Source organism: Mercenaria mercenaria, chromosome 17, assembly GCF_021730395.1.
Source record: "Mercenaria mercenaria strain notata chromosome 17, MADL_Memer_1, whole genome shotgun sequence".
In the NCBI taxonomy this organism is placed as follows: Eukaryota; Metazoa; Mollusca; class Bivalvia; order Venerida; family Veneridae; genus Mercenaria; species Mercenaria mercenaria.
The window spans coordinates 35418431-35445879 of NC_069377.1; the positions used below are offsets into that span (position 1 = coordinate 35418431).

At 37.1% G+C, this 27449-nt stretch overlaps 1 protein-coding gene across 2 annotated transcripts in view; it reads right to left on the minus strand.

The window, feature by feature from the left end:
- Positions 1–1171: 1171 nt before the first annotated feature.
- Positions 1172–27449, minus strand: part of LOC123535811 (uncharacterized) — a 45265-nt gene continuing 18987 nt past the window's right edge. For both annotated transcript variants that reach the window (XM_053527676.1, XM_053527677.1), the window contains exons 5-14: positions 26142–26230; positions 24844–24983; positions 24137–24226; positions 19236–19419; positions 18767–18857; positions 17352–17466; positions 11623–11895; positions 10730–10886; positions 5974–6740; positions 1172–5399 (exon numbers count right to left, since the gene is read on the minus strand). In XM_053527676.1, coding sequence (XP_053383651.1) covers positions 5293–5399; positions 5974–6740; positions 10730–10886; positions 11623–11895; positions 17352–17466; positions 18767–18857; positions 19236–19419; positions 24137–24226; positions 24844–24983; positions 26142–26230 — 2013 coding nt within the window. In that variant the 3' untranslated portion in view covers positions 1172–5292. The remainder of the gene's footprint in view (positions 5400–5973; positions 6741–10729; positions 10887–11622; positions 11896–17351; positions 17467–18766; positions 18858–19235; positions 19420–24136; positions 24227–24843; positions 24984–26141; positions 26231–27449) is intronic.

The window sequence follows — 27449 nt, forward strand, 5'->3', positions numbered from 1 at the left end:
TAGTGTTCACAAGCTTTTCCTATAATCTGGCCTACTGACCTAGTTTTTGACCCCACATGACCCAGTTTCAAACTTGATCTAGAGAACATCAAGACAAACATTCTGACTAAGTTTCATAAAGATTGAGTCACAGCTGTGGCCTGTGGAGTGTTCACAAGCTTTTCCTTTGATTAGACCTGGTGACCTAGTTTTTGAACCCACATGACCCAGATTCAAACTTGACCTAGAGATCATCAAGACAAACATTCTGACCAAGTTCCATAAAGATTGGGTCGCAATCCTGGTGACCTAGTTTTTGACCACACATGACCCAGTTTCGAACATGACCTAGAAATCATCAAGACAAACATTCTGACCAAGTTTCATAAAGATTGGGTCACAACTGTTGCCTCTAGAGTGTTTACAAGGCATATGTTGACGCACGATGGACACCGCCGGACAATGACTGGTCACAATACCTCACCTGGAGCACTTTGTGCTCAGGTGAGCTTAAAAAATTGTCTGTTTTCGTGGATTGACAACCATTTACTTCGTGAAAATTAGTCTGCAATGAAAATTAACTATTTTATAGTATGAAGCTCTCCCTATAATGGGCATGTACGAATAAGCTATTACAGGTACACAAGTGTCTTGGACTATTAGGCCAAAAACACTGATGGTCACTTCCAGAAAGTATTGTTCCCACTTTATTGACAAGATCACTTCCACACTGGACAGGATGAAGTTTTAGAGTAATGTAGCTGTTTATACTTTGACTTTGACTTAAGCTTTGGGATACATAAACACTACTAATTAATAGTTTTGAACTGAAGTATGCAAACGACAATACACTTATGTCAACAGATTCTAAGAAAATGAGGAAGAATGTTTCATTTATAACTATTATGGCAAACTTAAATTACAGTCAGAATGAGGCAATTTGGATCATCCATATCTGAGAAGATTTAAGTTTTCCTTCTGTTCAAAATACTATAACAATTTACTTGATTCTAGCTATTGTATTTAGAGATCAAACAAGAGTTATTTCTATTAAGTACTGATAAAAATGACCTTGACCTTGGCATTCCAGAAGATAGGCTACTTGAAGTTTTCATCATGTACAGTAGCAGGACAAAGACCGTTTACAAATACACCAAAACAAATTCTCCTTAGTAAACAAAAACTTCCAACGTATTTATGCATACATTCATTTTATTTCATAAAATCAACACAAGTTTTACATAACAAGATGGAAATATTTATGTACACCACAATTACAAATATTTTTAACCACCCTTCAAAAAAATAAAGGATAAAAATCTGATAGTTTGTTCCAATATAGAATTTTTGAGATTTTCAACACATACATTATCTGACTTGTACAGTGCATCATTCTGAATTGCTTGATAATTACAAAATAAAGAGTAGTACAAGATTTTTCTTCGTCTTCAGAAACTTATTTCAACTGACACAGCAGTGAATAAATCAAATGTAGCTGAACCAAAATTAACAATCTTAATTCATATGAGTATAATACTTGTATAGCAAAGATTTTTTTGTTTGATTGGGTTTAACCTAAATTATTAACAGTTTTTCTGTTATGTGACGGTAGTTAACCTAGTGTTTCTGGATTCTGCACGAGTAGTGACTTAGCAGCTGCAAGTAATTGTCATGTTTACACAACATGACTCCAAGTGGGGAGGACTAATGACTTCAGAAGCACTGTCTTCTATCTTCACAGAGAACATCAGTTGTGTTGGGGAGTCTACAAACAACCAATGATACAAGGTATTATACCTTCCTAATAAGCTAGCCAGGAATAAGTAAGGCCATAAACAAGAGCAAAGGGAAAAACACACAACTGGTTTCCATGTCTTTCAATTTTATGTTAGAAGATGGGAGTGAGCAGATATCTGTTTTCAGAGTGCAGGGCATATCAGTGTATGAACAGAATTTATAAACATTTCAAAAAATATATTGCAATAAAAATTAATATGAAGTGCATTCAACGCAAATACAAACAGGCATTACTAATACTACACATTTCATCAAATACACAGTCACATATAAACTTTTGTTAAGAATCTATGTACACAATTATTACACAATGAAATCTTCTTTTGGCACAATAGGTATATCAGTTATCATAGTAAACAAACAAATCCACAAAAACATAATACATGTACCCAGCAAACGAAATCAAGTGCTGCAAAATCATTTTTGGGGGGTGTGCAGGGGTGGGGGGACATAATTTCATGGTTTTTGAGCAAAATGGCTATTTTAGTTTGGATATTTATTTGTGGACAGTGACCTTTGAACATAAAGTCAATTGGTATTTGACTGGTTGTATGTTAGTCTGTTTGGGGTTTAACACCATTTTCAACAGTATTTCAGTTATGAAACAGCAGGCAGTGTTCCTGGATTCTGTACCAGTACAAACCTGTTCTCTGCCAACAACTGCCAACTTCCCCATGTGGAGGACGCGGATTTCAGATACAATGTATTTTGTCAACAAGGCAGTCTGAAAGACAGCTAAATCCCCCGCCACTGCTATGGATAGTGAAAGGGTAAAACCTTTGATTTAAGCTGTGACCTTGACCTTGAACTGACATGGCTGACTCATGAATTCTGCAAAACGTCTTCATGAGGTGATCATTTGACCAAAGTTTCATGAAAATCCTTCAAGGGGTTTAGGAGATACAGAGCTGAAACCTTTGACCTTCAGTTCTGACCTTGACCTTGAGTTGACATGGCTGACTGATGAGTTCTTGATGAGGTGATCATTTTGACCCAAGTTTGATGAAAATCCTTCAAGGGGTTAAGGAGGTACAGAGTGGACACCAAATGCAAGGCTCAAACCTTCGACCCTTAGTTGTGACCTTGACCTTGAGCTGGCATGGTTGACTTTCTGCAAATCGTTCTGATGAGGTAATCATTTGACCCAAGTTTTATAAAATTCCTTCAAGGGGTTTAGGAGATATAGAGCGGACATGAAATGGAAGGCTCAAACCTTTGACCTTCAGTTGTGACCTTGACCCTGAGCCGACATGGCTGACTCATAAGTTCTGCACATCGCCTTGATGATGTGATCGTTTGACCCAAGTTTGATGAAAATCCTTCAAGGGGTTTAGGAGATATAGAGCGGACACAAAATGGAAGGTTCAAACCGTTGACCCTAAGTTGTGACCTTGACCTTGAGCCGGCATGACTGACTCATGGGTTCTGCACATTGTCTTGATGAGGTGATCATTTGACCCAAGTTTTATAAAATTCTTTCAAGGGGTTTAAGAGATATAGAGCGGACACAAAATGGAAGGCTCAAACCTTTGACCTTGAGTTGTGACCTTGACCTTGAGCCGGCATGGCTGACTCATGGGTTCTGCACATGGTCTTGATGAGGTGATCATTTGACCCAAGTTTCATGAAAATCCTTCAAGGGGTTAAGGAGATATGGACCGGACACGATTTTGTTACGGACGGAAGGACGGAAAGACTGAAGGACGGACGGACACAGACCATTCCTATAATCCCTCCGACACGGCGGGGGATTAAATAGTCAGAAAGAACATGTCATGCGCCAAGGATAGAAGTCACGACCCTGCGATCCGTAGGTCTTCGCTCTGCTTAAATTTAGCAAAGCAGGTGGGCATTTTTGATTGGTTGGAATATTGTGGGTTGGATCAACCAGGAAACCAATGAATTTTAGTCCCCTACAAGTATCAATGATTTCCCAGCATTCATATACATGGATAGAAAATCTCAGCAATCACATATTCCAATAAATATTATTCAGATCCTTGCTTTTAAAATTTCAAACATGAATTTTTAAGGTATTTCAATAATATAGATACAAAGCTAATAAAGACCTGGTTAGATTATTCAAACAGTGCAATGGTTTTGTTCACTATTAATAACTCTTCCTTGTCAGAGATTTGGGTTTCCCACTTCTAAAGGGTACACTGTAGCATTCTGCTGTTTATTTTAATATGTAGCATCTTAAGGTGCCAAAACTTTAAAATACTGCAAATTTCATACCATAGGATTGTGATACAGATTCACATTGATGTTGTCTTTTGTTGGGTTTAACGTCACATCAACACGATCATTGGTCATATAGCAACTTCCAGCTTTTGATGGTGGAGGAAGACCCCAGGTTCCCCTCAAGGCATTATTTAATCATGGGCAGGACCACCTGGGTAGAACCACTACCCCTCTTTAAGCCATCTGGATGGGTTCCTCACATGTAAGAATTCTACATCCCAAGCAAGGTTTCGAACCCACAGCAGTGAGAGGAAAGTGATTCAAAGCCAGTGACTTTAGCCACTTGGCCACTGAAGCTCCTGTATAAATTACTCCAACAAGCTGACATGGTCTATGAATGTATGAATATATACTGAGCAAACTTTCATCATTTCATTTTATCATTTTTTTTATCAATCCTTTATCAATTCAAATTTTAAAGGTACATATGTCATTGTATGTCATACTCATTCAATTTTCCGACAATTCATTCACTTTTCTTATTGTACATTACAACAATACAAATATAAAAATACTATTCAAGGTAAACATACACAAACTTTAGTACCATCCCTTATACTAAGTTATAGTCGGAAACATAGGAATTAAAATAGGTAAAGAACTTAAATAATTATATACTTGTACAGTTACTTTTACACCATTTAAAGAATAATTAAAAATATGGTTCACTTTCAAAAACAAATTAAGAAATAATACTTTCAAAACACAAATTATAAATGCATCTAAACCTCTTATCTTTGGTAAATCACAAAAACAGATTATGAAATATAACATGATTTGTAAGCCAGAGTAAGAAGACAATTCTCCATTTCCAATGAAATCTTATTCTTTATAACTTTTATCAACTACTTCCATAAAACAGTGTGACAACTGAAATTTCACCATGTAAACTGCAATAAGATGCAGTCATAAACTACTACATTATACATTGTATAACCACTCGAAGTCTTGGTGCATACCAGGATCAAGAAGTGAAGAAATACCTAAAAATATTTTCCTTGTACATATCTTCTTTTTTTTAATCTATTTCATTTTTTAAAATAATTTCTTTTCCTAAAGTAAGTACACAAAGAACTCAGGAGTTGCATATGGATAAAATTTTATCATTTTCTTTTCAAAAATCAGTTTCGTTTTAAGTTATTTTTCAGAAGTTTTCAACGACCAGAATCAAATGCAAGGATTTTTCAATGTCTATGCAAACCCTGTAATACAGTATACGACAATTTCTGCAATCACTTGCATTCTCAGTGTCGTAAAGTTGTTATATAAATTTCAGTGTAGGCCTTCCATTGTTAGTTCTGTAGTTTTACTGGACTTGAACGAACCAAATCTAGCGAGATCTTCTCCAGCCCGCTGGATTATCGAGTATGCGATCTCACCTGAAATGCAAACAAGAAGTTTTAATATATGAGTCTTGGGCTATTGATAAATCTTAAGATATTTACATTTTCAATTTTAAAATTTTCAAACAGAATTTTTATTTATAGGTACCGGTATATCAATTTGTTTGTTTGGGGTTTAACACCAATTTTCAACAGTATTTCAATTAATATGTAACAGCGAGCAGTTAACCTTACCAGTGCTCTTGGATTCTGTACCAGGACAAACCTCTTCTATGCAAGTAACTGCCAACTTCCCTACATGAATTAGAGGTGGAGGACGCAAGATTTCAGACACAATGTCTTTTATCAAATCTTTACAGAGAACATACGCCTCAGCCGAAGATCAAACTCACAACCATGCAATCCGTACATCTGTGCTCTCCCTATTGAGCTAAGTGGGTGGGCTCAGAGGTATATTTGTTTCCAACTTATGTGATATAAATAGATGAATGTAAATGAAAGAGAAAACAAAACTTCAATGTATGGTAAATATTGCCCTTTTCTCATTTTAATCAAACATATACACCGATTCATTTTTTAATCAAACTGATCTAATATAGATTGTACTTACTAGCACTTGGCTGATGCTCCTTTGCTTTAGAACTGATATGTTCGGAAGGTTTTTGTGACAATGACTCAATGGGAGATATCCTTGCAGCTGACATCTTGTCTCTCTCTTTATCAAGAGGGTACATACTGTTAGCCATGGCCAGCGCTTGCCGGGCTCTCGTCAACACCTCCTCCTCATCCTGGCTGTCCACACAATCTACTGAATCTAGGTCACCAGTTTTCATATCTATATCCATTTTGCCCTGACTTGAGCTTAAATCATCCGGTAAAGCACTATCTTCAAAATTTTGTCTCACGGCCAGACTGTTCTTAGGAGTATGCTCAATATCTACGTCATCATCCATAAACAGAAGTTTTTGTTTCGGAAACAATGGAGCACTTTTATGATTATTTGTGTCAGGAATGAAATTTTTGTCCTCTTCATCCTGATTGGCTATCATAGAGAAATGATGAGTCAGATTTAAAACAGGAGGCTTATCCTGATTGGTCAACATGTGACTTGTATCCTGACTGGTCACATTGAAAGGCAATGAGCCAAACTGATTGGTCAGATTTGTATGAAGAGATACTGATTCCTGATTGGTTGATTGCAAACTAGCTGTCTGGTACCCAGTATCCTGATTGGACAGACTGGTTCTCAGATGTGTGTCATCACTGAAGTCAGCTGAAGCAGAGAAATCTCTTGTATCACATAGACTGGAAGTGAGGATGTTATCACGAGGGATAGGTACAGACTCAAAATCCATTGTATGCTGTAAATCTGTACAACTGAAAAAGAAATTATATTCACTGCAACTTTCGTTAATGATATCTAAGACAGATGAACAAACAACTCCCTAAAGTGGCAGATATTTTCTTTCCCATTTGATTAAAATCTTAGTAAACTGACCTCTCCGGGATGTGTTTTCTGTATGAAAAACACATCTTAATTTTTTCAGCTTTTCTAACTTGAGAAAGGTTGCACTATAAAAATTAGAATATCTTTATAATAAAAGAAACAAGAGTGCCAGAATGTCACAATATACGCCCGTCACAGCAAATTTCTTTATTCTAGCACCTGTATTTGCAAATGGAATTTTAATTTTGTGGTTGTTTAGTAATCATTGTAAGTCTTTTGTTTTTCTAAGTCCACAAAAAAACTCCTTACCAGATAGAGATACCTTAAAATACACCTAAAATTGGAAAGTAACATCTATGTTGTACCACAGAAAAGTGGTCTTGGTTTTTCCCTACGGTCAATTATAAAAAAGTTACAATATAAGTTATTTATAGTAACAACTAAGGGAAGTTAATCTTAAAAAATAAAAAAATCCACACAAAAATCTTTACCAGGTAGAGATTGGTCAAAATACACCTCAAAATTGGATGTAGCATGCATGTTGTACTACAGAAAAGTGGTCTTGATTTTTCCCTACGACTAGTAGTGAAAAAGTTACAATAGAAGCTATTTATAGTAACAACAAAGGGAAGTAATTCTAAAGAAGGGAACTGCGCATGAATGACACTTCGTCTCATGATGGTGTATAATTGTGCCAAGTTACATCAAAATCCCTCCATGCATGAAGAAATGCTTCGGACAAAGTCATTCTTGTATCTGACCTTTGGCCTCTAAGTGTGACCTTGACCTTAGACCTAGGGACCTGGTTCTTGCGCATGACACTTCGTCTCGTGATGGTGAACATTTGTGCCAAGTTATATCAAAATCCCTTCATGCATGAAGAAGAAATGCTCCGGACAAGGTTTTCATTCTTGAGGTTTTCATTCTTGTATCCTTTGACCTCTAAGTGTGACCTTAGACCTAGGGACCTGGTTCTTGCGCATGAGACTCTGCCTCTTCGTGGTGAACATTTGTGCCAAGTTATATCAAAATCCCTTCATGCATGAAGAAGAAATGCTCCGGCCAAAGTATTCATTCTTGTATCCTTTGACCTCTAAGTGTGACCTTGACCTTAGACCTAGGGACCTGGTTCTTGTGCATGACACTCCGCCTCGTGGTGGTGAACATTTGTGCCAAGTTATATCAAAATCCCTTCATGCATGAAGAAGAAATGCTCCGGACAAAGTTTTCATTCTTGTATCCTTTGACCTCTAAGTATGACCTTGACCTTAGACCTAGGGACCTGATTCTTGCGCATGACACTCCGTCTCATGATGATGAACAATTGTGCCAACTTTCATCAAAATCCCTCTATGCATGAAGAAGATATGCTCCGGACAAAGTCATTCTTGAATTTGACCTTTGACCTCTAAGTGTGACCTTGACCTTAGACCTAGGGACCTGGTTCTTGCGCATGACACTCCGCCTCGTGGTGGTGAACATTTGTGCCAAGTTATATCAAAATCCCTTCATGCATGAAGAAGAAATGCTCCGGACAAGGTTTTCATTCTTGTATCCTTTGACCTCTAAGTGTGACCTTGACCTTAGACCTAGGGACCTGGTTCTTGCGCATGACACTCTGCCTCGTGGTGGTGAACATTTGTGCCAAGTTATATCAAAATCCCTTCATGCATGAAGAAGAAATGCTCCGGACAAAGTTTTCATTCTTGTATCCTTTGACCTCTAAGTGTGACCTTGACCTTAGACCTAGGGACCTGGTTCTTGCGCACGACAATCCGTCTCATGATGATGAACAATTGTGCCAACTTTCATCAAAATCCCTCTATGCATGAAGAAGATATGCTCCGGACAAAGTCATTCTTGAATTTGACCTTTGACCTCTAAGTGTGACCTTGACCTTAGACCTAGGGACCTGGTTCTTGCGCACGACACTCTGTCTAATGATGGTGAACAACTGTGCCAAGTTTCATCAAAATCCCTCCATGCATGTAGAAGATATGCTCTGGACAAAGTCTGTGGACGCCGCCCACCCACCCGCCAGGGACGTTCCCATAATACGTCCCGTTTTTCAAACAGGCGTATAATAAATGAATGTTTTCTTTATTATTGCAGTCTTGTCCCACGACTGTCGTAACATAATATTATTTTTTCTCACTTATCTTGAAGTTTTACAATAAATGAAACAGAGAATGAATACAATTTTAGTCACATTTCTTTTCGAATGCAAAATATTATTTGCTATCTGAATTATCATACTGATATAGAGAATATTTGTTTCAGAATAAAATATTTTCAGTGTTAAAATACAAGATTTCAATATTCCACTGAAAGCATGTCATAAATTGTTCACAAATGTAATACACCAGCAGATGACCATGTTCATCACATCTGTTTTTTTTTTTTTAATTATTATGAAATCGTAATTGTGGGATACTATTTTTTGTGGATTTCGTGGTTAAAATTAAGTCCAAACAAGCAAGTAATATTCCTATTCATTTCATATTCAAAATCTTAAATCCTTGAATTCATGTCCCCATGAAAAAGCTGTTTTGGCCAAAACCACGAAATTTTGTACTCATGAAATTAAATGATTTCACAGTAAATGGATATCAACATCTTCAAAATAGCAAAAATCATATAGAAATAATTAACAAAAGCTGTCAGTGGACAGTGCGTTCGACTATTCTCAGTGCTTGATAGTATAATATAAGCAATGAGTAAAACTTTAACATTACTATATTCTAAGTTGAAAAAGGGCCATAATTCAGTCAAAATGCTTGATAGAGTTGCCTCCTCCTTTTTACAGACTGGGGTCATGATGGTAAACAAGAATGCAAAATATGAAAGCAATATCTCAATGGACTTTAAAAATATTTGGGGTGGTACACAAACTTTAACATTTATTCTAAGTCGAAAAGAGGCCATAATTCAGTCAAAATGCTTGACAGAGTTGCCTCCTCCTTTTTACAGACTGGGGTCATGATGGTAAACAAGAATGCAAAATATGAAAGCAATATCTCAATGGACTTTGAAAATATTTGGGGCGGTACACAAACTTTAACATTTGTTCTAAGTCGAAAAGGGGCCATAATTCAGTCAAAATGCTTGATAGAGTTGCCTCCTCCTTTTTACAGACTGGGGTCATGATGGTAAACAAGTATGCAAAATATGAAAGCAATATCTCAATGGACTTTGAAAATATTTGGGGAGGTACGCAAACTTTAACATTTATTCTAAGTCGTAAAGGGGCCATAATTCAGTCAAAATGCTTGATAGAGTTGCCTCCTCCTTTTTATAGACTGGGGTCATGATGATAAACAAGTATGCAAAATATGAAAGCAATATCTCAATGGACTTTGAAAATATTAGGGGTGGTACGCAAACTTTAACATTTGTGTGACGCTAACGCTCACGCCAACGCCGGGGCGAGTAGGATAGCTCCCCTATTCTTCGAATAGTCAAGCAAAAAAGTAATGTCTATTTTAAGAGTATGAAAACGTAAGTACAACTCAATTAAGTTTATCTATATACTTTACAGGCTACGTGAATGTTTTATTGATAACCACTGCTTAGAACTCAATGATTCACATTGTATATACTCTATTCAGCCAAATCCTGTATTAAGCAGCCAGTCAAGGCAGTGACACAATCCAGCAGCTTAAAGCAGGTGGCTGCTTAAGACAAGTTGATATTATAATAAAATGTCAATTTGGGAAGTAAGCTGTATGCCTAAGGGTAGTGGCTGCTTAATACAGGTGGCCACTAAGGCAGGTTCAACTGTATTTTGAAGACAACCAGCAGTCTGGTCGAATGCCCCATTAACAGACAAAGAACTTTCATATTTTTCTACTGATATCAGTAATAAGCATTAGTAATAAGCATCAAACGCAAGACTCAAATTTCAGAATTAAAGTTGTACCTGTGAGATTTTGAGAGAGTTCCTGACACTGTGTGTTTTGGTGACTGTCGTATTGGCGATATTGCGTCTACAGGTGTGAGAGAGTTACTGGTCAGTTTGGGGTTGGTGGATACAGGCGTCACTGATTCATTCTCCTCCTCACTGTCACAACATTCATCTGAAATACAACAGAGGAAGTTACTGTGCTGCATCTGGTTATAACTTCAAGGATAAATCTTGGTACAACTTCCATTTACAGTAAAACATTGACTGCTCAATGTCAAAAGGTGACAAGCAAAATGTTCAGGTTATCCAGGGTCTTCAGCGATCCAAACAGAAAATGTAAGGAAATCGGCCTGGGACCATCTGGACTGCATAAGCGAGCCTGGGTCTCAAGCAAATGGCCTTTCACAGTACTGTCAATTAAATATTGTACAAATTGAAGAATTAGTTTCGATACAAGAAGTATGAGCCTATGAGGGTTCAGTTTTAACATCAGTTAAAGGATTAACAAAGTCCAACTTTATAGTACTGTCTCACTGGAATATTACACCACAGACATATGACGCAATATCCCACTCAGTAACATTATAATATCACCACTCTTTCATATGACCTGGCTGGGGATTGAACTTAATGTACCAAATAACATGGTGCATTGTTCTGTAACCAGCTGATCTAAATACATTAAAATTTAATTTATATTATGTTTATCGTTCTGCAAAATCATTCATAGGTTTAGTGGGAGATTTTCTTGGATTTCATTTTTGGACCAATCCACAAATTGAAATGCTTACAAACACACTTTCCTTAGAATTTGAAAACCATAAATTCATATCTAAAGTAAATAGTCATTTTGGCTTTCATGCACAATTTTTTTTATGATTTCACAGTAATATAGATAGACAACAAACTTTGTATATACGACTCCTCCTGACTTCTTCTCAGTATCTTCCTGATAGGCGTCTTAGGAGGCCGAATCGGGGAGAAACCTGGGCTGTCTTCAAACTTCGGCCGGAAGTCCTCCTCGTGGTTGTCTGGCGAGATCCCGTGGAATGGTATAGGAGACATGGGGCTGTCCCTACCAGAGTGTGGATCACAGAAATCACTGACTGGACTGATCTCAAAGTCTGCACTGTGAGCCTGAAACACTCCCGATGACCTTGACTTTGACTTTCTTCCTGTACCTAGATATGTACAATGAAAACGTTTAGTCAATTACAAATTAACGATACTTCATACCATTCCATTCACTTCAACATTTATTCAGCACACTTATGGTACTGTCTACTTAAGAAATGATTTATAGCAAAAGAGTGCTTTAACACTATTTATGCACGATGGGCGGTTATACATCGTGCGTAATAATTTCACAAGGGGCCCCGAGTGAATTTATTTGTACAACGTATTACCGCCCAAGTGTATGAATAGTGTTAAAACACGGGTTTGCTATAAATTATTTCAATTCTAATATGTCTTTAACCTAAAACAGTAGATAAAATAGGGTTATTATAACAGTAGATCAATCTGGGATGCTGTATTTGGCTCGAGTGGATTTTGCAGATCGGATCTCACGAGGAGCGCAAGCGCCCAGTGTGTGATCCAACTGTGCAAAATCCACGAGAGCCGAATACAAAATCCCAGATCTAGTAACTGTTATAATGACCCTTTTATTATATACCTCTACCTTTTTGTTTGTTATTTTGTTATTGAACGAAATCTTCAATGTTTATCGATATTAAATGGAACTAAGTGAAGTTTTTATGTGCGCTATTTATAGAACTGTGTCAGGTTATGCATATTAATGAAAGTAGTCCGGCAGGTACAATACGGAAGGTACAATACGGAATTTAAAAGGTACAATAGGAAATTCTTTTCTGCCTGTTCACATTTAATTGTGAAATACAAGCCGATTTTTTTTACAGAATTTATATAAGTATATAATAGAATATAGTACCGCTCTTTCTTGGTCGCAACAGAAACTTTGACATCACCGCACGTTAACGTGACGTCATTCTAGCGTAAGCGTGTTTCAACGGAGACAAGCATATTAGAATGTAAAATCATATTATATTTCTACAAGGCTAAATGTTCATAACATTTGAAACTAGAACTGGTTGCGAGGTAGAATATTCCAAATATACTGCCAACTTGTGAAATATTTAAGAATATTTATACAGAACAAGGCAGTCGGAAAGACAGCTATATCCCCCTATACTGTTATGGATAGTGAAAGGGTTGATGGTATTGGGTGGAACCTTTACACATTCGAGTTGTGACCTTGACCTTAAGCTGACGGGTGAATTCTGAATTCTGCACATTGTCTTGATAAGGAAAATACTTTGTGTGCATGAAATTTCGTGGTTTTGGTCAAAACGGCAATTTCGTGGGGATATGAATTTGTGGATTTCAACTTTTGAACATAAAATGAATGCAAATTTGACTTTGTTCGTTTGGATTTATTTTTGTGGATTGACTCAACCACGAAAATTAGTCGCCCACGAATATTAATGATTTCACAGTATTACAGCCAAGTCATATTAATATCCTTCAATGCGTTTAGGAGATACAGAGCAGACATAAAATGGAAGGCTCAAACCTTTGAGCTTGAGTTGTGACCTTGACCTTGAGTGAACATAGATGACTCATTGGTTCTTGCCCTTTGCAATAAAAATATTCACAGAAAAAAATTCCTTCCTTTATGGTCATCTGAACATCAAGCTTGTTCGCCTGTGGAAGTTTTGCTATGTGCCCCCCACCACCCCCCATAAATGTGCGGGGACAAAAAAAAATATTCACAAGTGCTTATTTTGGCAAAATGGGACAGTTAGTAAATATTGCAAAAATAAACCCATCCGAAAAATTTCTGATTTTACAGTGTTGGGTTTTTAGTTTGAACCATAAAGGAACTTCTCAGTTTCAGTGGTAAAACAAGAGGGTCATGATGACCCTGAATCGCTCACCTGAGTATATTGAACCACATCTTTCAAATGGCAAACTGATGTTAAACTAGAAAATGCTTTTGTAAAAAAGCGCATGTCTCCCCAAATGCAAAGTCCTATAGGCAAGAAGTCAACAGGGGTCAGGAGCGAAAGTCAAAGAGACACTGATGGTTTGCTGCAATAGGGATCATCTACTTGGCATGTCCAGTCATCCCGCTAAATTTCAACACTCTTGGCCTAGTGGTTCTCAAGTCACTGTTCAAGCTCCTGTGACCTTGACCTTTGATCAAGTGACCTCAAAATAAATAGGGGTCATCTACTCTGCATGTCCAATCATCCTATTAAGTTTCAACATTGTAGGTCAAGTGGTTCTCAAGTTATTTCCAAAAAATGATTTTACATGAACAGGCCACTGTGACCTTGACCTTTAATTGACTGACTCCAAAATCAATAGGGGTCATCTACTCTGCATGTTCAATCATCCTATGAAGTTTCAACATTCTGGGTCAAGTGGTTCTCAAGTTATTGATCAGAACTGGTTATCAATGTTCAGGCCCCTGTGACCTTGACCTTTGACAGAGTGACCCCAAAAACAATAGGGGTCATTTACTCTGTATGAACAATCATCCTATGAAGTTTCAACATTCTGGGTCGAGAGGTTCTCAAGTTATTGATTGGAAATGGTTTTCCATGTTCAGGCCCCTGTGGCCTTGACCTTTAACAGAGTGACCCCAGAATCGTTAGGGGTCATCTACTCTGCATGACCAATCATCCTATGAAGTTTCATCATTCTGGGTCAAGTGGTTCTCAAGTTACTGACCGGAAATGGTTTTCAATGTTCAGGCCCCTGTGGCCTTGACCTTTCACAGAGTGACCCCAAAATCGTTAGGGGTCATCTACTCTGCATGACCAATCATCCTATTAAGTTTCAACATTCTGGGTGAAGTGGTTCTCAAGTTACTGACCGGAAATGGTTTTCAATGTTCAGGCCCCTGTGACCTTGACCTTTAATGGAGTGACCCCAAAATCGATAGGGGTCATCTACTTTGCATGTACAATTATCCTATGAAGTTTCAACATTCTGGGTGAAGTGGTTCTCCAGTTATTGATCGGAAATGGTTTTCCATGTTCAGGCACCTGTGACCTTGACCTTTGATGGAGTGACCCCAAAATCAATAGGGGTCAGCTACTCTTCATGATCAATCATCCTATGAAGTTTCAACATTCTGGGTCAAGTGGTTCTCCAGTTATTGATCGGAAATGGTTTTCAATGTTCAGGCCCCTGTGACCTTGACCTTTGACGGAGTGACCCCAAAATCAATAGGGGTCATCTACTCTTCATGACCAATCATCCTATGAAGTTTCAACATTCTGGGTCAAGTGGTTCTCCAATTATTGATCGGAAATGGTTTTCAATGTTCAGGCCCCTGTGACCTTGACCTTTGACAGAGTGACCCCAAAATCAATAGGGGTCATCTACTCTTCATGATCAATCATCCTATGAAGTTTCAACATTCTGGGTCAAGTGGTTCTCTAGTTATTGATCGGAAATGGTTTTCAATGTTCAGGCCCCTGTGACCTTGACCTTTGACAGAGTGACCCCAAAAACAATAGGGGTCGTCTACTCCAGCAGTCCTACAACCCTATAAAGTTTGAAGGTTCTAGGTCAAATGGTTCTCCAGTTATTGCTCGGAAATGAAGTGTGACGTACGGACGGACGGACGGACGGACGGACGGACAGGGCAAAAACAATATGTCTCCTGGGGAGACATAAATATTAGACAGTAGATCAGTAGGTCACATTTATGGTCACTGAAAGACAGTTTAAGGATTGGTGTGCAAAACTGTACATGTCATCCAAATTTCAAGGCTGGATCTTAAACTAGAGTGGTCACAAGCAAAGGTTTACGCACCAACACACGGACAACGTAGACCTATTGACCTAGTTTTTTACCGCAGTTGACCCAGTTTCGAACTTGACCTAGATATCATCAAGATGAATACTCAGACCAACTTTAATACAGATCCCATGAAAAATATCGCCTCTAGAGAGGTCACAAGTTTTTTCTATTTTTAGACCTACTGACCTAGTTTTTGATGGCACGTGACCAAGTTTCGAACTTGAACTAGATATCAAAGTGAACATTCTGACCAATTTTCATGAAGATCCATTGAAAAGTATGGACTCTTGAGAGGTCACAAGCTTTTTCTATTTTTAGACCTACTGACCTTGTTTTTGACTGCACGTGACCCAGTTTCGAACTTGACCTAGATATCATCAAGGTAAACATTCTGACCAATTTTCATGAAGATCCATTGAAAAATATGGCCTCTAGGGAGGTCACAAGGTTTTTCTATTTTTAGACCTACTGACCTAGTTTTTGACCGCAGTTGACCCAGTTTCAAACTTGACCTAGATATCATCAAGATGAATATTCAGACAAACTTTCGTACAGATCCCATGATAAAATATCGCCTCTAGAGAGGTCACAAGGTTTTTCTATTTTTAGATCTACTGACCTAGTTTTTTATCACAGTTGACCCAGTTTTGAACTTGTCCTAGATATCATCAAGGTGAACATTCTGACCAATTTTCATGAAAATCCATCGAAAAATATGGCCTCTAGGGAGGTCAAAAGGTTTTTCTATTTTTAGACCTACTGACCTAGTTTTTGACCGCAGTTGACCCAGTTTCAAACCTGACCTAGATATCATCAAGATGAATATTCAGACAAACTTTCGTACAGATCCCATGATAAAATATCGCCTCTAGAGAGAGGTCACAAAGTTTTTCTATAATTTGACCTAATGACCTAGTTTTTGATGGCATGTGACCCAGTTTCAAACTTGAACTAGATATCATCAAGGTGAACATTCTGACCAATTTTCATGAAGATCCATTGATATGGCCTCTAGGGAGGTCACAAGGATTTTCTATTTTTAGACCTACTGACTTAGTTTTGGACCAAACGTGATGCAGTTTCGAACTTGACCTAGATATCATCAGGGTGAACATTCTGACCAACTTTCATAAAGATCCCATGACAAATGTGACCTCTAGAGTGGTCACAAGCAAAAGTTTACGCACAGACGACGGATGCTGCGCGATCACAAAAGCTCACCTTGTCACTTTGTGACAGGTGAGCTAAGAAGACCCCACCCCCACCCTCACCCCTATCAGGTGCTCCTCCAGCACATTTTTCTTGTACAAGTCGTCGCCTTATCTCCATAATGCCGTAACTTGATTTTTGATAGTTTTGGGAAACAACGTTTAAAGATTTGAGTGTCAATGACTTTACACTACTTACAGACTTGTTGAACTAAAATTTAGCTTGCTTATGTTTGTTCTACAAGGTCACAAATTCATCATCCAACAAGTGTCATAGAGGTGTACCTAATGGCAATAAAATCTCAATTTTGCCAAAAATGGACTTATAGCACTCTGGAATTAAGGCGAGTGTGCAGTTGTATAGATCCAGCTTTCCAAAAGTCTAGCTAGATGGCTTCCTCACAAAATGACCAAAGTAGGATTCAAACCCACAGAGGTGAGGATCAAGTATTAAAGTCAATGAAAGTCACTTTAGCCAATCTGCCACAGTGGACCTTCTGTTATTTAAACAGGAAAAAATAGATATGACATTCACAGAAATGAAGAAATTCTCTCCAAAATAGAGGAATATAGGCATAACATATGGACTTACTAGGGAGATTGCCATGTACAATGGGAGATAACTCTGGTGAAGCAAGGAACTCAGGATCTGATGATCGTCTTCTATACTGTGGTGTACCAGCACTCTTGATTGGACTAGATGAAAACTGAAAATCAGAATAATGACCAGTCTACAGAAATATTCTTTTATCAATACATTTGCATCAAACTTGGTCTGAATTTTTTTCAAAACAAAGTTTAAAGTCTGTAACATTTTCTGTTAAAGACAAATCTACCCAGGAGACATATTCTTTCATAGGCATTACATAACTTTTCCTCTTTGTTACCTTTATATCTGCTGCAACAATTCAGTATTATTTAATATATATTCATCAGCAGTCGCTCAGTCTATTATCCTTATACCTAACCTGTGTAACCTTAAGGTAGTTCTGCATGTTTGATAAACTGGAAGTAATGGCGTAACGTCATTTATCCGGAAAATGTAGAATAATGCCTGGATTCGGGGTATGGAAACGAAAGTCATTTTATGAATTAATGGCAACCAGTGAGTAAATTTATTGAAATGGCACTGTTACTATCTTCATAAAGTTAAAATATGATATTAAAACATCTGACACTTAAATAACTCAAAATAATGTCTTAAAATTAGCTTAAAATAGGCGGTTCACTTTAATCATAGCCAAAATATATATCTCAAAAATAAGCACATGGACCTATACATTTTATTTCACCATATTATAGGCCATATATTTATTTACAACTGTGAGAAGTTTCATTAAAATCTACATAGTAGAAAAATTTCTATTCGCGAAAATGTTATGAAAGTTGCGATTTCCCCATAGACTCCCATTACGAAAACTTGCATGAGGTCGACATTTTTCAAATCAGTCTAGCAAAAAATCAAGCACACGACCCTATCTTTTTAATTTGCTGAATTTTCTTAGTATATTCTGAAGTTTTGAAAAATAAGAGTTTAATCAAATTCTACATTGTAGAAAAAATTTCGATCGTAACGTGCAGAACTACCTTAAATCAAATATTCAGTGATAAGAAAGGGAAGTCGATGATTATTACTAACAACCACTAATATAATGTCTATGGTAAAGTTGCCACTTTGAACAAAGCTTGCAATGGGAATCAAAATTTGAGCCACAATTAGGTCCGTCTTAACTGTTTTTAGACATGTGTACTCTACAGGGACTGCTGACATTAGAACCTGACATGTGTGAATCGGGGCATTATGTGCTTTCTAGTTAATTTTAACCTTTACCCTGCTAAATTTCTCAAAATGGACAGGTCCATCATTCAATTTGGGCAGTACCACTTATTGGTGAACAGTGCAGACCATTATCAGCCAGCACATCTGTACAGGCTGATCTTGGTTTGCACTGGTCGCAAAGGCAAAATCACTTGCCGTCAGCAGTTTAAAGTTAAATAAGTACTCACGTTGGGTGTGTTTCTCAGTGGAGTGGTGCGCTCCCAATTAGGTTGTGTTTGCTTTGTGAACACTGGAGAACATGGTTCTAGATTTACTCCCCTGTTAAAACACAATGAACACTTAAAAAACAGAAAATATATGAACAATACAGAAATTGCATATGTATACTCTATTACAAGTTAACAAATCTGCTTGATGACTTTTCATATCATATAATACTTCTATTTGTATTAAATAATAAACGTTACTTCAATTTTTCAATTTCAATTTTACCGAATAAATTTATATCATGTCAAATCTATGGTTTAAAACATCTTTAAACATGTAAACTATCCTTCGGGCCGTGACTGACCAAAAAGCTATTCAAGCATCATTCAGTGTGATATTTCTGTGTTCCAGGGTAAGTGCCCAGACACTTAAGAAAATGCTTTCTGGCTGCAAAGAACAAAACTCTGGTCTCCATGGTGTAAAACTTACTTAACAGGGCTAGGAGCCAGACTACTTGTGTCTCCATGGAAAAACAACTTCCTGCGCAGAGAGGAAGTACTCAACATATCTTGCTGGTTCCCCTCATCAACATTACCATCCTGTGACATGTAGGCACCCAATACTTTCTGCATGTCAAAGTCCACTGGCAAAGACAGCATTGTCTGACAGGAGGCTGTAAAATAATCATGTGGTAACCTATCAACTTCCATTGAATCAATAGTTCAAACTAAAGCCCGATACAGATCTCTGAGACAGCATATCCCTACCTGGTCATCTAACTTTGTGATGATGTTATTTCAATTTTTCAGTAATCTTAAGGTAGTTCTGCACTTTAGGATCAAATTTTTTTCTACCATGTAGAATTTGATTAAGCTCTGATTTTTCAAAACTTCGGAATATTCTAAGAAAATTCAGCAAATAAAAAAGATAGGGTCGTGTGCTTGATTTTTTGCTAGACTGATTTGAAAAATTTCGACCTCACTCAAGTTTTTATAATGGGAGACTATGGGAAAAACGCAATTTTCAAAACATTTTTGTGAATAGAAATATTTCTACTATGTAGATTTTAATGAAACTTCTCACAGTCATAAATAGACATATGGCCTATAATATGATGAAATAAAATGTACAGGTTCGTCTGCTTATTTTTGAGATACTTGGCTACGATTAAAGTGAACCGCCTATTTCAAGCTAATTTTAAGAATTATTTTGAATTATTTAACGAGTAAGATGTTTTAATATCATATTTTAACTTTAGAAAGATAGTAACAGTGCCATTTTAATACATTTATTCACAGGTTGCCCTTAATGCATAAACTGATTTTTGTTTCCGTACGCCGAATCCAGGTATTATTCTACTTTTTCCGGATAAGTGACGTTACGCCATCACTTCCGGTTTTTCAAACGTGCAGAACTACCTTAAGGTGGGCTCAATTCATACAATACAGGGCTATCATGATCATGTGACCATACATCGAAATGCACCATGATGTTTTGATAGGGCTATTTGGCATGTCCAGTATGTGTACCATGCGCAACTAGCCTGACTGAAATAAGTACATATCAGGCAAATTGATTTACTGGGCGAAACAGGGCTTTTTCAAGGGTTTGGGGTGGGGAGGGGGGAGAAGGACCCTGGTCAAATTGAGTATTTTTATGCGATAAATTGTCAAAATTGGGAAAAATCTTGACAAATTTAGTAAATTGTCAGTTTTGAACATTTAATTTTATTAGATTGAAATTTAAATTGCCGATTCTAGACAGACCTTGCAAAAATGGAATGACTCTTCATTTTTAAGGTTTAAACTTTAGTGATACAATCAGTAACTTTTCACCACAATTCCAACTGAAATTGCAAAAAGGTAGTGCGTGTGTGTGTGTGTGTGTTCAAGTGAACAACCAGGTCGTAAAAACATGTGACATTTGATTTTAATGGTGTAAGCACTATCTGTCAAAAGTTTTTGCTACTTTATTCAATAAATGTTAATGTATTTATGCATTTTTAGAGGGTTTTTTTTACAAAACATACATTTTTTCTGGCAGAATCATGTATGTAATTTTTGCCAAGGTGCAGACAGTCGTGTTACTAAAAATAGAAATAAGTTGGGTTTTCCAATAGTTTGTGTGATTTCACTGGCGCTGAATATTCAAAAATTGATTTCAGTTGGGATTTTGTCTTTGGATTGGGAATTGTTTTGCTTCAAATTGGGGAAAATGGAGCATATTTGGCATTGGGAATGGAACTATCAGCCCTGTTAGACAGGTTGAAAAGGTCCTGTAATCAGGGTACACAAGCCCAGATATTATGATTATTATGATTTGTCCCAAACTGACTAAGGTTGAGATGCGACAGCCTCTCTGTTTAAATCAAAATCAATATCAGATGTTTACCACTCGGATATTGTTCATGAAAAAAGAGTGTTGACCAATACAACAGAAATGTCAGAATCTTACAGGAAGCAAGATGAAAAATGTTTTCTTGTAACAATAACGCACAGTCTACCATTTGGTAAGTGTTATTTCTAGAGTTCAAAAAGGGCAGGGTGCTGCCCAAAAGGGGCAGGATGCTCTTTTAGATGTGAAAGTTACCATAGCAGTAGTTGCATTTCTAGATGTCTATAGTTAATATGTATTGCATTTATCTTTATTGCACACTTAAAAGAAATATCACAGAATAAAGTGGTAAATCTTCCCAAAACCAGTTACATAGTTTACAAAGACATTTTACTTACCTTATAGTTTAGGTTAAACCATTCAAGCCTTTCTCTTAAAAAAATGTCACCAAGAATGTCAACTTATTCATATGAAATAGTGGAGGGCCTTAATATAAGCTTAATCTTGAAACCAAGATCATGTTGTAAACAACATGGTAAAAGGCCTGTTTCAGGTCACATTGTAAACTAATAATTATCATAGGTCATGTTGTATTGATCAGGTCTTTCATCAACATTTCATTAACAGAAAAGTTCTATCACAATCGCGTTAAAGTTTACTAAAACGCATATCCAAAATATACTATCCAGATACTGGTACACATTCGGAATGTTGTCTGAAAGTAGCTTTTACTCTGTTTACATGACCCACTGGTAAACCAAAGATAGTTCCTCAAATTTTGATGTTTCTCATCATAAAAAATACACCGAAAGTCAGCTTTTTTGAAGGAAATATGGAAAAATTGCATACGACATCGGGAGTAATAAGACTCATGAACGGACATTCTAAACTTTCTTTTACTTTCGATATTCATTAAAATGTGTGCATTTTCTAGTTGAAATTACAGTAGAATCAAACTGCACTGATATATACCTGTTATTATACTAAACAACGGTCTAATTTAAATTTTGCACAAAACAAAATCTAGGGCACTTTTCAAGTGCTCAGTAATCAGCTGGCCGCTTACGAACGCCTTTTTGACGTTACACAGGATCCATACTCTTTATCAATTAGTTTTAACACTTCATTGATTCTTATTACCTGTGTGCACTCGCCGTGACGTGATTTGCTGATTAAACAAGAGCTGTCGGAGGACAGCAACGCTCGACTATTCAACAGCCTTGTCAATTGAATGAATACAAAAGTTGAAAAAGGGGCATAATTTTGTAAAATGCAAAGTAGAGGTATTGAACCTCTGTACTGCATGTCATATCATGACAGTGAACAAGTGTGTGAAGTTTCAATCCTTTCCAATTTGTGGATACTGAGATACCAGCTTACATACAAAAACTTAACAAAAAACTGCTAAGTCAAAGGGGCATAATTTTGTAAAAATGCCAAGTAGAATTATGGGACCTTCACAGTGCATGTTAGATCATGACAGTGAACAAGTGTGTGAAGTTTCAATCCATTCCAATTAGTGGATACTGAGATATCAGATTACATACAAACATTTAACCAAAAACTGCTAAGTCGAAAAAGGGGCATAATTTTGAAAAAAAAGAGAGTAGAGTTATGGGACTTGCTTAGTGCATGTCAGATCATGATAGTGAACAAGTATGTGAAGTTTCAATCCATTCCCATTAATAAGTACTGAGATACCAGCTTACATACAAAACCTTAACCAAAAATTTCTAAGTCGAAAAAGGGGCATAATTTTGTAAAAAAGCAAAATAGAGTTATGGAACCTGTGCAATGTAGATCAGTTCATCACAGTGAATAAGTGTGTGAAGTTTCAATCCATTCCCACAAGTGGTTACTGAGTTACCAGCTTACATACAAAACCTTAACCAAAAATTTCTAAGTCGAAAAAGGGGCATAATTTTGTAAAAAAGCAAAATAGAGTTATGGAACCTGTGCAATGTAGATCAGTTCATCACAGTGAATAAGTGTGTGAAGTTTCAATCCATTCCCACAAGTGGTTACTGAGTTACCAGCTTACATACAAAACCTTAACCAAAAATTTCTAAGTCGAAAAAGGGGCATAATTTTGTAAAAAAGCAAAATAGAGTTATGGAACCTGTGCAGTGTAAGTCAGTTTGTCACAGTGAATAAGTGTGTGAAGTTTCAATCCATTCCCACAAGTGGTTACTGAGTTACCAGCTTACATACAAAACCTTAACCAAAAATTTCTAAGTCGAAAAAGGGGCATAATTTTGTAAAAAAGCAAAATAGAGTTATGGAACCTGTGCAGTGTAAGTCAGTTTGTCACAGTGAATAAGTGTGTGAAGTTTCAATCCATTCCCACAAGTGGTTACTGAGATACCAGCTTACATACAAAACCTTAACCAAAATCGGGACGCGGACGCGGACGCCGACGCATGGGCGAGTGCAATAGCTCACTATTCTATGAATAGTCGAGCTAAAAAACGTCGAGGCATGTCAACAGGGAAATTGGCGGGATTTAGATCAAAGGCCAGAGGGCACATTTTAAGGGCAGCATGGCGGCAGTAAAAAAAGGCAGGGCGGGGCGCCCCGCTGCGTCGCTCTAGAAATAACACTAATTTGGTGTTAATGAAGTAATGGCTTCACATGAGCAGTCGTGGCTAAATACTGTCAGTCTGACCTGTTTGACAAAAAATGGCTAGGTCCGAAGTGGAGGATCGGGATGTCGGACTCACTCGTCCAAAACAAAGCTGGTCAATTTTTACCAATGCAGAAGTGTTATTTACAACACAGCTTTCTTAAGCACCTGTTCATTTTTCATCTATCTACATATCTAACTGTTTTTGTTTATGCTGTGTGACATGTTTTCGGTCAGACGAGTTATACCGGGTCTTCTGCCCGAATGCCAGACAAATCTGGAAACTGTTTTGCCATGACTACATGAGAATATCAAACTTACAATCTACCATTCCAAGTTTATTACGTGATGTTTTCTTATGAGAATAACTAACATTAAATGTACCAATCCGTGTTTATGAGGTATTGTTTTCTCATGAGAAAAACAAACTTACAATCAACCATTCCCTGTTTATGAGGCAATGTTTTCTGTATAGACCCCTGTAACTCTGTGATCATATCTTCTGCTTGCTTGCTTCCACTCCCTGAAACAATACCATGCATAAAATGATAAATATATTACAGAAAAAGAAATTTTCTGCAGTCAAATGAATTTGAAAGTACTACCAAATGACTCTTTTGCATCAATTACTGTTTTCTTTCCTCCAAACAGTGGAAGATGTTTACAACATAGTTGGTCCAAGTTTTAACAGTCTCACATATCATAGCTAACAGGCCGTAAGTTCTGACTACAAACCTATTAATGTTCAGAGATGATTGAGATAACCTTTTCTGAAGAAATTACACTTTCTTGAACAAATTACAAAACTTTTTTTTCTGAATTTACACTTTCTTGAACAAATTACAAAACTTTTTTCTGAAATTACACTTTCTTGAACAAATTACAAAACTTTTTTCTGGAGAAATTACACTTTCTTGTACAAATTACAAAACCTTTCCTGACGGAATTACCCTGCACTTACTTTCGATCCTTTTCATACTAGAGTCTTCCCATAATCACATGGGACTGGAGAATGTAGAATGAACATAAATGTGATAGTTACCTAACACTGTGTACATACAACACAGAACAGATATGTCAACCACACTATGATAACAGCCTACTCATAAACTGCTTACGCAAAATATTTATATTCTATACCTTGTGAAGCAGGTGTGACAGGGAGTATATTTTTCTTCTTGCTCTTTTTAGGATCACTCCATGGTGAGGGGTGAATCAGATTGTTGGCAAAGAACTGTTCTATGGCACGCTGAGCACGCTCCTCTGTCTCGCGGTCTGGCCTACAAACATTGTTATTCTTAAACTGTCAAAAGCATACCAGCTGTTTTTTCCTAAATTCATTTTTTATATTTGTTTTCAAACTTTTAGGTTAGGTCATACGTGTACTTTCCATAGAGGAAGATCCAATGTGCCTTCCTGACACAATTTTTGACCACCTTTGGCGCCATCTGGATAGCCTTCTCATATAAAATATCTAATATGCCAAAACTATCACAGCCAGGAGAAGGGGTTCCAGAACTCTCCACACTGAAGCCTGAGAAGGGCTCAAACTCTCTTCCTGGAAGCCATACAAAAGTCTACGTTGTATGACTGTTATTCAAAACATATTAGACTAAGCCAGAGAATATTTAGCTATCTCTGAAATGGTTATCTAACCAGTATCATGCTGGACACGACTAATTCTGCCTTTGCGATGAGTGCAGATCATGATCAGCCTGCACATTTGTGCAATTTGATCATGATCTGCACTGTTCGCCATTCAGTCAGAATCTTTTTTCGTAAACACCCCTCTTTACAGTCAATGGCATTGTCAAAATTGAAAGATGGACAAGTTCATTATAAAAATTTAACAGGGTAAGGGCTAAATATCTCCTTATTAAGATAGTTTATTTTATGTTTTTCGGTGGTTTATCGAAATAAAACGGTGAATTATATCCTGATAAACTCACTGGCCACTCAGTGAAAATTATCAAATCTGATACCCGGATTAACGTCAAAAAGTTTACCGAGCGTACTGAAAGCCGGAAACAATATGACGATGACGTCGTTAAAATGACGTCATCTTTGCGATGCTTCCTGATAAAGTTTCCCGCAAATTTCGACATTTTATTGAAATAAACACAACAAAAGTAGAGTTTTAGACATAAAATAAACAGAAAAATTGTTGGTATCGATGTAATATCACGGTAATTTCACTCGTGAACACCAAAAGTTGTTATTTTCACTCGTGGCTGCGCCACTCGTGAAAATATCACTTTTGGTGCCCACTCGGTGAAATTATAACGTGATATTACACCGAAACCAACAATTATCCTCTATGTATTTACATTTCAGCTTACAAAATCATGTTTCATCAAACACTGGCTAAAGAGGATGGGAATAATTTCATTACCATCTAACTTTCAACATGAACTATACAGTGACGTAACAGTACTTACATGACAGAGTGAGTCTGATCTACAGGCATCTCGTCTATATCTGCTGGACGTAACTCTGCTATATGTTCTATAGACCAACTAAACATTTTCTGTAATAATATAGAAAATATTTCATTTGAATAAGTGAAAGATCAAGAATTAATTAACCAAGTGAACTCAAGACAAAACTTTTTTCAAGCAGTCCCCTACATAAGCATTTATTTTCCCTTCAAATTTAAGCAGTTTACATTGGTATCAAGTAATTCTATCGTTTTTTTCTCTGCAAACTCAATGTTTAAACAAGAGCTGTCAGAGGACAGCAAGGCTCGACTATTCAACAGCCTTGTCAATTGATTGAAAACGAAAGTCAAAAAAGGGACATAATTTTGCACAAATGCAAGACAGGGTTAATGAACCTGCACAGTGCTTATCAGCTCATGACAGTGAACAAGTGTGTGAAGTTTCAATCCATTCCATTTAGTGGGTACTGAGATACTACCTTACATATAACAAGAGGGTCATGATGACCCTGAAGCGCTCACCTGAGTAATATGAGCCACATGTTTCAAATGACAAACTGATGCTAAAATATTAGAAAGTAGGTCAGTAGGTCGCATTCATGGTCACTGAAAGACAGATTTAAGATTGGTATGCAAAACTGTACATGTCATCCAAATTTTAAGGCTGTATCTTAAAAGACAAGAAAGTAGGTCAGTAGGTCAAGGTTACAGTCAAGTGATCCCTAATCGCTTGGGTCATCAGATAGTTATAATTAAACAGTCTAGGAAATATGACCTGATAATTTTGAAGTATTTTTTCTTATATAACTCATAATTATAACAAGTGACCCCCGGGGTGGGGCCTCTTTTCACCCCAGGGGCATAATTTGAAATACTTGCTAGAGATCCACCAGGCAATGTTACACACCAAATATCAAATGCCTAGGCCTTGAACTTTCAGACAAGAAGATCTTTATTTTTTTTCCTATATAAGTCTATGTAAAACTTGGTACCCCTAGGGCAGGGCCTCTTTTCACCCTAGGGACATAATTTGAACACTTTTGGTAGAGGACCACAAGGCAATGCTACATACAAAATATCAAAGGCCTAGGTCATGTGGTTTTAGACAAGAAGATTTTTAAAGTTTTTTACTATATAAGTCTATGTAAAACTTGTGACCCCCAGGGCAGGGCCTCTTTTCACCCCAGGGGCACAAACTGAACAATTTTGGTAGAGGACCACAAGGCAACGCTACATACAAAATATCAAAGGCCTAGGTCATGTGGTTTTAGACAAAAAGATTTTTAAAGTTTTTTACTATATAAGTCTA